Raw genomic sequence first — 13805 nt, 5'->3', positions numbered from 1 at the left:
GGTGCCGGTAAATATATTTGCCAGATCGCTTGTTTCTTTAACCAATCCTTGGCCACATCTTTAGATACCTTAGCCGCAGTGGCTAATTTTTTTATTGCTCCTATACCTTTCCAATATCCTCGTGGGCTATAGTAAATTTTATTCATTATTAATTAATATTGATGTTTCTTTTAATACAACTCATGACTATCATTGAATCGCATAATCATTTTGGCATAAAAAATGCCACCTGTAGTAGCAGTATAGGTATATGAATCCGGCTCCAGTGGAAGTGGTCCAGAACCATCATTACCTATACTACTCGGCACAGTTTTAGTGCCTGACACGAAGAAAGAACTGCATTTATCAGCCCGGCAGATATCACTCGCGATCTTTGATGTTTTTGCTGCACATTGGTGCCAGCTCTTCTTTAAACTACTGAGAAAATATAATTGTGAGGTAAGATTTGTCCCAGCTGTGAATGGCAAGTTTAAAACCATGATGAAACAATTGTTCACTGATTGGTATGCGGAGAAGGTGTCAACAAACTTGAAGGCAGGCGACAAGACAAAGGCTGTAGATCTGAGGATAAGTGTGATGAAGCCTATCCATGTGCAATGGGTCGTGTAGGCCTTTGACGCAGTCGCAAAGAACAGTGATGCATAGTTTGACACAAGTGAGTAGAACTCTTGACCCCCAGCACTGACAATTCACCGGATTTCCATTATGTAATTTCTTGTGTTTGAATGACATTGTTACTTGTTACAAGTGCTGCTGAATAAACAGTAGTTGTTTGTTTTTGTGTCCAAGTTGGTATTTCTGCTATCCGAAATGTGATTTGAAACTGTCTTATTGTTGACAGTCATTTTGAGATATTTAATTTTACCTCAGGCACATTTTCTTTTTGAAACTTTGAGGTGCTTGTACATCTCGGGGATATCATATCACTTATATCTCCTGTAGGGCCCTGGTTTGAGGACACATTAACCAGTCATGTACTACTGAAACCTTGAGGTGCTTGTACAATTCGGGGATATCATATCACTTATATCTCCTGAAGGGCCCTGTTTTGAGGACACATTAACCAGTCATGTACTACTGAAACCTTGAGGTGCTTGTACAATTCGGGGATATCATATCACTTATATCTCCTGAAGGGCCCTGTTTTGAGGACACATTAACCAGTCATGTCCTACTGAAACCTTGAGGTGCTTGTACAATTCGGGGATATCATATCACTTATATCTCCTGAAGGGCCCTGGTTTGAGGACACATTAGCCAAACATGTCCAGAGTCAAAGTCATAACCTGAAAAAAAACGCCTCACTCAACTGGATTTATTATAAGTTGGCGATGGGGCAGTCGGGTAGCCTAGTTGTTAAAGCGTTAGCTCGTCACGCCTAAGACCCGGATTCGAATCCTGACATGGGTACAATGTGTGAATTCCACAAAGGAGGATCATATTTAGTTTATATATGCTGTAAAGCCCTTTGAAATGTTTGTGAAATACCTGTCACTGACATTGAAGATCAATTTCACTCTCAAGGTCATGTACTCAAAAATGTATTATGCTCCTAAAAACTGGAGAAGAATTTTACTGTAGGTCAGTGAAGCTTGGTATATGGGTGGGGTTCAGGTCGTGTGAACACTAGCTCACTGAGTTGTTGAGGATTATTTTCAATCAATAAATGAGCACTAGCTCAATCAGCTATCTAACAGTCAAATTTCGTGGGTGAGTTTACCATTTCTTATGTATAACAGGTTTAATCCCTCAAAACAAAACAACAACAACATTGCACATAAAGGATTTTACCACAAACCCAAGGGATGACTTCATGGGACAACGCTGTTGTCTAGGTTTCAATGCAAATATAGTTTAATCCCTATTATCCAACTATAAAAACATGTCTCTTAAAATAACATTGTCTAAATCATTTAATTACTGAAACAGTCTAAGTTGCTCCTACAAAACCCAGGGCTCAATCGGCCAGTTGTCAAACCCATGATTGTGGTTTCGAATCCCAATTATGTTTCTAGGTTTGTCAGCACCGTATCCATGCTCGTGATTTTCACTGAAGTGGTAACGTCTGAGACCTGCATCACTTCGGGCTTTCCTCCCACATTAAGCTGACACTCCGCAATATAACTGGAATACTGTTAAAAGCGGCGTTAAACCCAAACTCAGGACATGATAGTGTTTTTACTGCGTTCTTAAGATTCAGGAAATGGAGGGATGGGGTTGCTTCTGGTTTTGCATGTAATGCAAACACCTTATTTGTTGATATATATTTTGTTCTTACAGCTTTATGTCATGAGCTCACTCTCATTGTTTCTTTTTAGTCTTTGTGGAGTGGCTTGTATTTGAGGTGCCAAGTCAATCAAAGACCAGGTGAGGAAGCTTGGGCAGAGGTTACAAAGATTCGTGAATTTGACAAGGAACTGAAGGCAAAGGTTACCAAACTTAGAAGGTATGTAAATTCATTCAATTTTTGCTTCTGATCTGAGGACATCCCATTACGGGTCACATCAGAACGACCTTTCGCGAACTTTGACCGACCACTGAAATGACTAACAAGATGTCAACATCAGCCAATTAGAAAGCAGCTTTACGGCTCTCGTTTCAACCTGGTGACTTCCATTTCAGACTACACTTGAAAAATTTGTTGACACAGTTCTCGATTAAAATTTTGAAAACTGAACAAATGAACACTCCGGAATGTCTAATATATGGTTGAGATTGTATGGCAGTGCTTCCCTCGTTCCCTTCAAATGTTTCTCCAATGGGAGCAAGAGATTGACGATGATATTGACGGAATCAGTCGTACAGGCCGTAACTGTTGTTCGGAATACCCCGATTAACATTTTCGAGGTTGCATGATTAGAAAACACATTTCGACTGTCACTTTCATGATCTGGTAAGCGACACCTTGATTGGTCGGATAAAAGGTCGTTCTGACGGGACCTGTAATGGGATGTCCTCATATCTTTGTTTAGCGATAGCGAGAACTACGATCTGATTTTAATGAGATTTTGGATGTTCTTAAATACATTTTGTCGATTTCCAAAAGATAAAAATGCATGATATTTGTAGAAATTATTCAAATGTCCAAGCAAAAGCGCTGAAATCACATGCTCCATAATCGACTACTAAAATTAACTTATGTGGGGGCGTGGCCTAAAGCCACCAGCACAGCTGTGCAGTGGTACATGACAAATGTTTTCATTGGCTGATATGTAGACTTGTTTGCCAAGAATCTATATCTTGTGATTCTTAGGCGTTGTACACATACTGTGTCTGCTATTTCTGGTAGTTCTATAACAATTTCAACATTGCATACATTGTTGAATGTGTGAAACAACCTTTGATCTTGACATTGTAAATAATTTAATTAACTGTAACTACGTTTTAAGACTAACACAGTCCTGTTCCACAAAATGAATGCACACCATTAATAAGACTGCAATGCAGTTAAACAAAACTGAGGCGGAAGCAGGCAGACTTAGCGCCTGGAACCTGTTTTAACACCAGCAAAGGGAATCCTCCCAATGGCAGAATTTTATATTTAGTTTTATCACCCCCGGCCTCCCATTTGCCCAGTGTCCATTACCTATTACTTACCTCTGATACTTACTTCCATACTATCAGTGCTAATTACGGTAAAGTGTTGGCTTCCATTGTCTATTGTCAATCACCTGTCAGCACCAGCTTCATCTATTGGCTTCCCTTGTTTGTTTTTACCCTTTGTTATTTTCCACCTTTTTAGACAAGAGCCCAATTGTAATCGTTCAATTTATTATTATTATTATTATTATTATTAGGGCTCTATCACTGAAAGGCAAGAGACCTATTGTAATCGTTCGATTTATTATTAGGGCTCCCTGCCTACAAGGCAAGAGCCCTATTGTAATTGTTCGATTTTTTTTATTTATTATTATTATTATTATTATTATTATTATTATTATTATTATTATTCCGGCGTTTTCTTGTTCCAATCGTAACTCAAGAACCAGTAGCCAGAAGCTACTGAAAATTTGTACCAAGATACCTTAGGTCCTGAAGTTATATCCACAAAAATCTCAAGGCTCTAGGCTCAAGGACTAAGGACATAACTCAAAACAATTTCAAAAACGGCAATTTCAGCAGATACTATCTCCGTCACTAAAGCACCAATGACTTCCAAATTTCTTGTACACATGTGCGGAATCAGATGCCCAACAATATCTCTTCACATCCAATGTAGCGAAATTGCTTCGTTTGGCCGCTATATTGGATTAGAGGTTTTTGCACTGTTTTTTACCATTTTCCTCAGTACTTTTCTCCCAAAATGTGCTCAGCTAAATCTACCAGCTCAAAAGCTTCCAAACTTTCCATACTTTGTCTCCAAGTACCATACTACCAAGTTTGCAGAAATCATACTTAAGTCATGTCTTTTCCTGCTGGCCCATGTCCTGGCGATTCAAGAACACCAAACCGTTTGTCTGTAGCTCAATGTAGCTCAATCGGAGCTACAGCGTTTTAAAAATGGTACTCTTTGGCACCCGTCCATAAACTTGCCATATAGCAGAACTCTCAACACCCGTAACTCGGCTAATATCGGTCCGATTTCGACCAGATTTTGTGTGTGTATGTAGAGTGGAGATGTCTGTTACCACTGTAGTGACTAAGGAAATAAGACAACGGAGACAGAAATGATACATAATGTATGTATAACAACATCTTTCAACATATTGCTCCTAACCAGATCATTCAACAACTGGCAGACGAGGCACTCTTTGGTATTCACATGTGCAATTCGATATTGAAATGCAGTCACAATCACAAATCCTACATACATCAAACTCTTATCTCACGTGTTTTGAAAATGTCATTTTGTGGGGATGACAAAGGTGCTTTACGACACTTCAAACATTTTTAAAAGTATAAAGACACTGAAAGAAGCAGCAATAAAATTTACAAGTAAGTCCCGTTCACTGCACTTCAATCGCCAGCAATACTGTGTCCTCTTTGCGCTATACGCTACATTATTGTCGATAGACCAGTGGTATAGGTTTATTTATATAATAAGCTAGTACGTGAGCTATAGTTTTCGGTGAACTGCGTTTGTGTTTATCCGCTATGGACTACAGAAATCAGTTGTCAGGGTCAGTGAGATGCAGTGTAGATACAGCTGATGGACAACGCAGGAAGAAACGGACTATAGAAATAGATTTACATTTGGGCTGCAGTTCTGCAAAGAAAACAGTGCAACTTGGTATAATATATCGACATTGTAGTTTTTGTTTTGTGGAAGCTCATATCTGCATTGGCGCGAATTCACAATACACGTTGAACAAAGAATGGTGCATGCATGCTTATTGGTAACACAGCGTGTCAGCGTACCTGAGTCCCAAGCGGCTTGGTCCGTCGAGTGCATATTGGAACGTGATCCACGTGCACGGTAATGGTATTGCGAGATAGCGGTAGGCTATAGTAAGTTAAATAAGCTGTTGGTAGCGGGTTCATCCGAGAGCCGCGTGTGGGATGCTTAAGTCAAAACATGACCTACATCCCGCCCGAGGTGTTACCTCCTTCATAAATCTTTTTCGGACTGTGGGATTTACCGTAGGTTTGTGATTGAAAGTTTGATATCCCTGAACTCTCCGATTAATTTACTCGTACTTGTCATAATTGTATTACCACAACTTCAAGTATAGTAACAGACGGGTTATATGTTAACTTCATGTTTCGATAGTAGCGATTTCTATAGTCTGTTTCTTTATGGATTTTCTTCACGCTGTTTTCAGTAGTCTCTGCCAGCATAAAGCACGCATTTTTACGTTTGTGATTGAAAGTTTTATATCGCTGAACTCTCCGTTTAATTTACTGGTACTTGTCATAATTGTATTACCACAATTTCAAGTAATAACAGACAATTTATATGTTCACTTCGTTTCGATGGTAGCGACTTTTATAGTCTGTTTCTGTATAGATTCTCTTCACGCTGTTTGTAATACATTCTGCCAGTGGAAAGTGCACAGTTTCCCGTACTTGCACAGTAGATCCATTCAGTTGCTCCCTGTCTAAAAGGATCGTTGTACAACATGTTTGGTTTTTATTTTTATAAAATGCCTTATTTTCCTTGGAACGGATTTTCGCACTATCAAATTACCCTTTTATGATCTGAACCTGTTCATTATTGATAATTCCATTATTTTCTGAAACATCCCAGATAAAATGCCAACTTTAGGGAGTATTATTTACCAATTTCATTATGGTTTACAAACCAGTCCCTTTCTTAACTTACTTAAGTGCTATGATCTCTATTGCGTTTACAGCTAATCTACTGTTAACCTTTGATCACAAACGCTTGGAAGACTGGCGTTTTCTTTGCTGATTGATTGAATTGCTTCAACAAGGAGATGACAAGAGTTGACCGACATGTGTTGTTACTGTTAGATATTGTCCAAAGCCATCTCATCCCTGAGCACAGGTCAAATTACAAGATCCATTTCCTGCATATTACAATAACAAGTCACCAACACCTCTGCATGCTGGTATCTTCCATCCTAAACAGGTCCAGAGCCAAAATGGAAATTTTTTTCTTGGTCAAAACGAACTGGTGAAATATCCTATTGATAATCCAGATCATCTTATACTCGTACACAGTATAGCACATATCCTTCCTCATATCGGAATGCACTTATATAACAACAGGAGAAAATGCCTTAATGGTAATAGATTAGGTCATTAAGAACTCAGTTTCAAAGGTTTTTAGTACTCTGTATAACCAAAGTGCTATTTTGTAAAATGACTTCTATGAATGGAGAACAGGATCCGCTGCTACAAGTTACGATAGGGAGCCTGCCATTACTGCTTGCAGCTATATTTATTATTATTATTATTTTTCCGGCGTTTTTTGTTCAAATCATAACTTAAGAACTACAGCTCGGAATCTTTTCAAAATTGACACCAAGATTCCCAATGTCCTGAAGCAGATACCATAGGCCGTAGGCCCAAAGACCAAGGGCAGATAACCAAAAAACAAGTATTTTTTGAAGATTTATGTTACCCTACTGCTCCCCAACCGCTTGTCTGATTACTTTCAAAATTGGTATTTGTCTGCTGCTTTAGGTGCTTGACATTTTTTGTTCTTTAAATTTGGCCATTGGTCACATGGTTTGGCAGCCATATTGAATTCAAGGTTTTCACGGTGTTTTTGGGTACATGTCTTCAAAAGCATAGAACTCTGAATCCACTTAATGAAATGCTTCCAAACTTTCTGGGACTTGTCTCCATACACAACACATCAAACCTTTGATAGCTGTCTTGGGATATCTTTTTTAGTTGAGGTCGTATTGGATTTGGATTTTGATCATTTTTTCGCAGACATTTTACTTTAAAGATCATATCTTGTTAGGTTCTTCACAGAAACAACTGAGACTTTACATTAAGTTACTTAGTCATATGAACCTCATTTTTTTTTCTTGGCTGTATTCTAAAAGTAACAAAGTTTGGTTGTAATATTTAAAAACAGATTTGAGTGCAAACACTGAAGCACTCGTAAATCTAGGTAGGATTATCTCCCTTTGACTGTCGACTACCCTTAAAGATGAGGGTTAGAATTGGTCTTTAGCAACCCATGCTTGTCTTGAGAGGCGATATTTAATTTTGTTGTCCTTACCTGTACATATACATGCTCTCTGCCTCATGGCATTCATTCACCTGATGAAGGAGTAAGCATATACTCCGAAACGTTGTGTTCCTGATAATAAAGAAGTTGACATCCATATATTCTCTTCCTTATGTGTATCACTTCTAAATGCCTTTCAAAGACCAAGTTTTATCACAATTTCTATTTTTCTGACCAAGCAGACATCTCCTATGCAGACAGCACATTCTACGCCCCTTGACTCTTTGTTTTGTTTTTGGACTGGTAATACACACATCAGCTAATTCTATTCTTCAGGTCATACGTTTAGCCCGGGAAAACCCTGTAAGAATTCAGAAGTGAGTTCTTCTATGCTCACATGACCTTATTTGACAAACCCATTGAAGCATAGGTAACCCACATCGATTAATTACTTATTAACTTTATATTTGCATGATTTGTAGACACTAGAGTTTTGTGTTATAAATTGCTTTGATTCTCTGTACTTTCAGACAACTGGCAAGCTTGGAGAAGGAAGCTCTGTCTGCTGGTGCCATTCTTCCCTCTACACTCGACTGACTGGAGCAGCTGTAGCCTGGATGACACCATGGAATGAATAGGACGTCTGTTGACCCACCGTATTAGCTGACCTAAACTTTCTGTTTAACTTTGCTGATGGCGTAGCAGAGGCAATCTCATACATCTGTTTTATCCATTCATCATAACGTTTACATTTTGGACATCTCTTCTGAAACTTAAGGCATAAGAAGCTGAAACTATGTAAGGATGACTTCACCTATGGTGTCCTAAAAGTTGCTCACCGAAATATGGGCTCCAAGACTGCCATTATACATATTTATGGCCATTAATCAGACCTGATGTGTTCTCCTGCAGGAAATGCTTTGGCATTAGGTTTTTATCTGTGTCTGTTAGTATGTATAAATTGGCGTTTTCTCAAACTTTGACACATTCTTTTTGCTTTTGTTCCTTTAAAACTTTTTTCATTGTGTAATGGATAGTTTCATGAAAATGACTTCATATTTTGTAGATATATTGGTGAAAAACTGTTTCTCCAAATGTAGAAACGTTATTGCCCTAGTTGTCTGTATGTGGTAGAGCGCAAGTTTTCAAGCAATTGTCTTACCTTTGCAAGTGAAAGACATAAGAGGGAAACTTGTGCTGTATCATTGCCTGTCTGTAAGTGAAGTTATTGTTGTTACCTCACAGGATAACTCTCATACACTGTTCCACAGATCTGTAAATGTTCCAGTATAGAATAGTAAGAATAGACTCTCTGCCTTTGTAAATCCATCCACACACACACACACACACACACACACACACACACACCCACACCCTATTTATAGTAATGGAGCCTCCTACCTCACTGACCACAAATATGATTAGGAATGTAAACTTTCAATCAAAAGTTGTGTTTGCTTATAGTTTTTGCTCCCTTGAACCAAAAATCAAGTGAGCTTATGTCATGTTTTTTTTTTGTCTGGTGTGCCAAGCTGAAACTTCACTTAGTTGTTTGCACCAATTATGACACCACAGCAGCCTTGATTTGACCACTGCACTTCGACTGTATTGAAAGCTGAAACTTCTCATGGCCATTACCAAGTCATTTTTGTTCCGAATGTGATGACATTTGGTTTGTGTGTAATTAGTAGGGGGCTCAACATACATGTTCCATTTTTTCCCCATTTTTAAATTTTGACCTTGATTTGACCTTTGACATTTGGCCATGCTCTTATATCTTTAAAAATGCATTTCTTCCCACTGTAAACATTTCCTCAAAAACCACTGGACCAATGAAGCTGACACTTCACATTCTTCTTCTGACCAATAAACACAACCCAATTTGTTCAAAAGGTTTGAATCTGATTTTCAGTATAGCCACTGACAGCAACTTGTTAAGTGACTGTCTTTGTTGACTGTTGTAACTGTTTTCCAAGTGAGCTGTAGTGCTGTTGCCTTTTGGGGGGTACAAAATGTAATGAGATTTAGTATTTGTTTAGGTAATTTTGGGCAGTGTGTTCTGTTTATTGCAATATTTTTTAGATTAGACCTTGCTGTAACCATTCACTCCTGTTATCTCACAAAATGTATATTTGGCTCTATAAACTTCTTTTCTGAAGCTAAGCTGAAGTTTGGCATGTATGTTTCTCCATCAGATTTTGTGGAAGGTCTTTAGATTGTATCATTACTTTTGTGACCTCAGTATGTATACTGAGCAACAAAAGTTCCTGTGACATTGAATAAGATTTAATGCAAAGTTAGGTTTTTTACCAAATCTGAAACAATTTCGACTTGCGACAGATAAAAGACTCCTGTAAGTGTTCAAATGGTTTAATTTGCCATACTGACTTCAGAAAATGCGTGATTTCATAAAAGAAATTACAAATCAATACGTGTGTGTCCACCTCTGGTTGTGATGCAAGCAACACATCTTCGTCTCATGGAATGGACCCGGCGTCGCACAAAGCCCTTAGGGATATCTGTCCATATTTGCTGGAGCTTGTTTCGAAGATCCTGGAGTGTCTGTGGAATACATGGTTGACGTCGAAGGCGCCGATCCATGTCATCCCACATGTGCTCGATTGGTGAGAGATCAGGGGAGCGAGCCAGCCAGGGGATGACATTCACTTTGTTTTGTTGAAGAGAATCCTGAAAAAGTCGAGCAATATGAGGCCCGGCATTCTCATGTTGAAAGGTAATGCCTGGGGCATGACAACGCAAAAATGGTGGAACAGGGCTGATGATCTCGTCGCGATAGCGCTGTCCATTGCGATTTCCTTCTACCACTGTCAAACGGGTCCTCTGTCTTGCTGTAATCCCTTCCCATATCATAACGCTGCCGCCCCCGAACCGATCTTCTTCCATGACACAATGATTGACACTCGAATCCGTCCATTGCTGTGGCTGATGTGAAAACGAGACTCGTCAGTGAATAGAACTTGTCCCCACTGCATGGCCGTCCAGCATAGACTCTGTCTGCACCACTGTAGATGTGCTTGACGGTGGTTTCCTGTCAAAATAGGACGTCTGGAGGGTCTTCTGGCAACAATCCCTACACATCTGAGGCGACAACGTACAGTTTGTGAAGATGTTCGTCGAAGGCCAGAGATGCTGCTTGTAGTCACTGTTACTGGCTGGAATCGATTTTGTAGGTGTGTTGTTTGAATCCAGTTGTCTTGTCGATTATTGGTTACGTGTGGCCTGCCACTGCAAGGATGGTCTCTGACTGGATTTGTCTGTTGCCAACGTTGCCATAAACACCAAATGGTGTTTCTGTGGACATTAAATTGTCTTGCAACACCACATTGACTCGATCCTGCTTCAAGCATACCAATGGCTCGCAGACACTCATTTTCGGACAGGCGTGGCATTTCGTAATGTTGAATAATTGCGTAATTTTGTTGTTTTTCTAAGTGGTTGTTGTCAGCACTATGCTAAACAATGCATATGGAATCCTGTTAACGCACATGTTTTTATACCCATTCTTGGGTAGTGAAATGCATGGTGCTTGCATAAAAGTAAACTTTTGCATGGAATGCATCCTTTTCTGTAGCAGTTGCGTTTTTGTGACTTGATTCCATAAATGTACTACAATACTGAAAACCAAACTTTACTTGTTTGATAAATACACTAAAATATTGGTGTCACAGGAACTTTTGTTGTTGAGTATTTATTGAAAGTAATTTAGTGAAAAAGTTTTTCACTCACTTGATTTGTACATGAGTATTGACTGTGATGTTACAGATAATGATGTGCTGAAAATAAATGGGTAGAACCTTTTTTTCTGATATTGATTTATTGCACTTTGGGAAGGACAAATTCCAACATTCAGTCACAATTCCTGAAAATGACAATCCCTTTTGAGAGAACAATTTCATGCTTGAGAGTAGTTGTGTGCCCCACTACAGTACTGTTATAGCCCGGCTACTAGGGAATATAGGACTGGAAGTGACGTCATCAGGTCACGTGACCTGCGCAGGGCATTGTGGGTCATGCGTACGCATCCAAGATGGCGGCACATCCGTTTCCGGTGGCGCGCCTCCAAGATGACGGCACATCCGTTTCCGGTGGCATTCGCACCTCCAAGAGGGTGGCACATCCATTTCCGGGGAGGAAGGGGGTAAAACCCAGAGAAGCGCTCAAAGCATGAGGATGAAAAGCATTCTTTCGGGAGAGATGGGTGGCCCTGAAAAGGGCCATTTTGGGGAAGAAGTCGATCACTTCTTCACCCACATACACTCAGTGGTGCAAAGGCACGGGTGGGCTGTAATCTGTCGTCTCACAGGACACTTACTTGTGTGAGTTAAACGCCTCATATACATGTCCTTCAAGATGGTATTACAATACACGCACTGGAATGTTCCATCCCGTGCCTTTGTCCCAAAAGCATACACAGGCAGGCAGCCTTGACACTTGTCGCATTGCCATGGAGGAGGGTGTGGCAATGCTTCTGTCTCCAGGGTGTGCAACTGGAGTCAACTCAAAGTCCAAGTTTTCTGTGTTATTTTGCATGCTGCTGCTGCTGCTGATGATATCATAGAATGCAGTGTGAGTGGCTTCGCTCTTGTTTTATAGGAAAGGGAATGACACCCTGCTTCCTGGTTGGTTTCCCACGCAGCGGCTCCGATTGGTTCGTTCCGATGCCTGGCCTGCACCTCACTTTTCCAAACTGGACCGACCCCTGTGTTTCTTTTCCATAGGAAATGGATTTTACCATGGGAGAGAAAGCACAACCCCGGTTCGACCAATCAGAGGCCCAGCATGGTCCGAGCGCGGCCTTTGATTGGTCGACAACCCAGGCTTCTGATTGGTCAGATTTCGATCCGTTTTTTTTCTTGGGTAGTCTTGGTATTTTTTAGGTAGACGGTCGTCTGAATGCTAAAGGTGGACCATCATAGGTAGACATGAACGTGATGTGTGAATGCCTACGTGATGTACGTTGTGTCCCCCCCATGCAAATCGTGATGTCATGTGTTTGTGTCTTCAAACAGACGTTTACGTTGATCCATAGGATTATAGGATTATTTTTCCATGCATACGTGATGTACTTCATGTCTGTATGCACACTTGGTGTTTCACGCGTGTCTATGCAAAACGTGGTGTCATGTGTGTGTGACTACAAACATTTATTTAGTATTTAGATGGATAGAGAAAGATCGATAGACATACGTGGTGTTTCACCCGTGTCTTCATGCAAACGTAGTGTCATGTGTGTGTCTTCAAACAGATGTTGATCCATATTATTGTGACGTTGTCATTCGTTTATTTATACCGAGGTGTTGACACTCGTGTAGGTCTACAGGCGTACTGTCACACGTGTTTCCATGCACACGTCATGTACTTCATGTTGCCATGCAAACGTGGTGTACTACGTGTCTCTATGCAAACGTGGTGTCATACGTGTATTTATATATATATATTTATTTTATTTTGAGACGTACAATTGTGGTGTCACGCATAGGCGTGTGCCTCCAAGAGGACTGGGGGAGGGTGTGGGTTCTTTTGGATTGTTGTTTGGGTTGGCAAAGCAAAGGATGAAAACTTTCTTTCGGAGAGATGAGTGGCCCTGAAAAGGGCCGTTTTGAAGAAGAAAAACTTTTCTGCTGCTGTCAAAGAAGAAACATCATGTCCAATCTTATTGCAAGACAAGCGGAACTTGTTGTCATCTGGGTATACCATCTGGGTATGCCATCTGGGTATACCATCTGGGTGCCCTACGTGGCACCACTTGTGGGTCCAACAAAGAAAAAAGTTTGTTGGTAACACGAAGCGGTAATAGTCATGATCGGAACGGGAACAGGAACGCAGGAAACGGGAAACGTCATCCTAGGCAGCCGGTCATGCTACACCATTCGTGTTCTTCTGATTCACATTCTCCTCACAGAGATAGTGTAGCTGTAGCTTCTTCTTATGTCTCACCAGACCGGTTAGTTTGAGGTAGTCGCAGTGTGGGGACCACTTGTGGTGTTCCACCCAAGGATCGTCGTGGGACGCCCATCGTCTCAGCCGCACACCACATTGGAAACAGTACACGCCATCAGCACCCTGAGTGTAGACAAAGCCCGCATGGGCCATCTCTTCAGCAGTTTGATTCATTTGCGTCGGCCACGCCTCAAACGAAGCAAGCCTTCCTTCAAAGCGTAGATAATAGGGAGATGGTGTGTTACTGAGCGGCGAC

The 13805-nt window shown here is 40.5% G+C and overlaps 1 protein-coding gene across 1 annotated transcript in view; it reads left to right on the top strand.

Moving 5' to 3' along the window:
- The window catches only part of LOC124136473 (myotubularin-related protein 9-like), a 225149-nt gene extending 214265 nt beyond the window's left edge, over positions 1–10884 (top strand). The window contains exons 14-15 of the mRNA XM_046502392.2: positions 2319–2446; positions 8119–10884. Of these exons, the coding sequence (XP_046358348.1) occupies positions 2319–2446; positions 8119–8185 (195 nt within the window). The 3' untranslated portion in view covers positions 8186–10884. The remainder of the gene's footprint in view (positions 1–2318; positions 2447–8118) is intronic.
- Positions 10885–13805: the final 2921 nt, after the last annotated feature.

This window comes from Haliotis rufescens, unplaced genomic scaffold (genome assembly GCF_023055435.1).
Source record: "Haliotis rufescens isolate VD_foot unplaced genomic scaffold, xgHalRufe1.0.p SCAF_1, whole genome shotgun sequence".
Taxonomy (NCBI): domain Eukaryota; kingdom Metazoa; phylum Mollusca; class Gastropoda; order Lepetellida; family Haliotidae; genus Haliotis; species Haliotis rufescens.
This window is presented reverse-complemented; position numbering and strand designations above follow the sequence as displayed.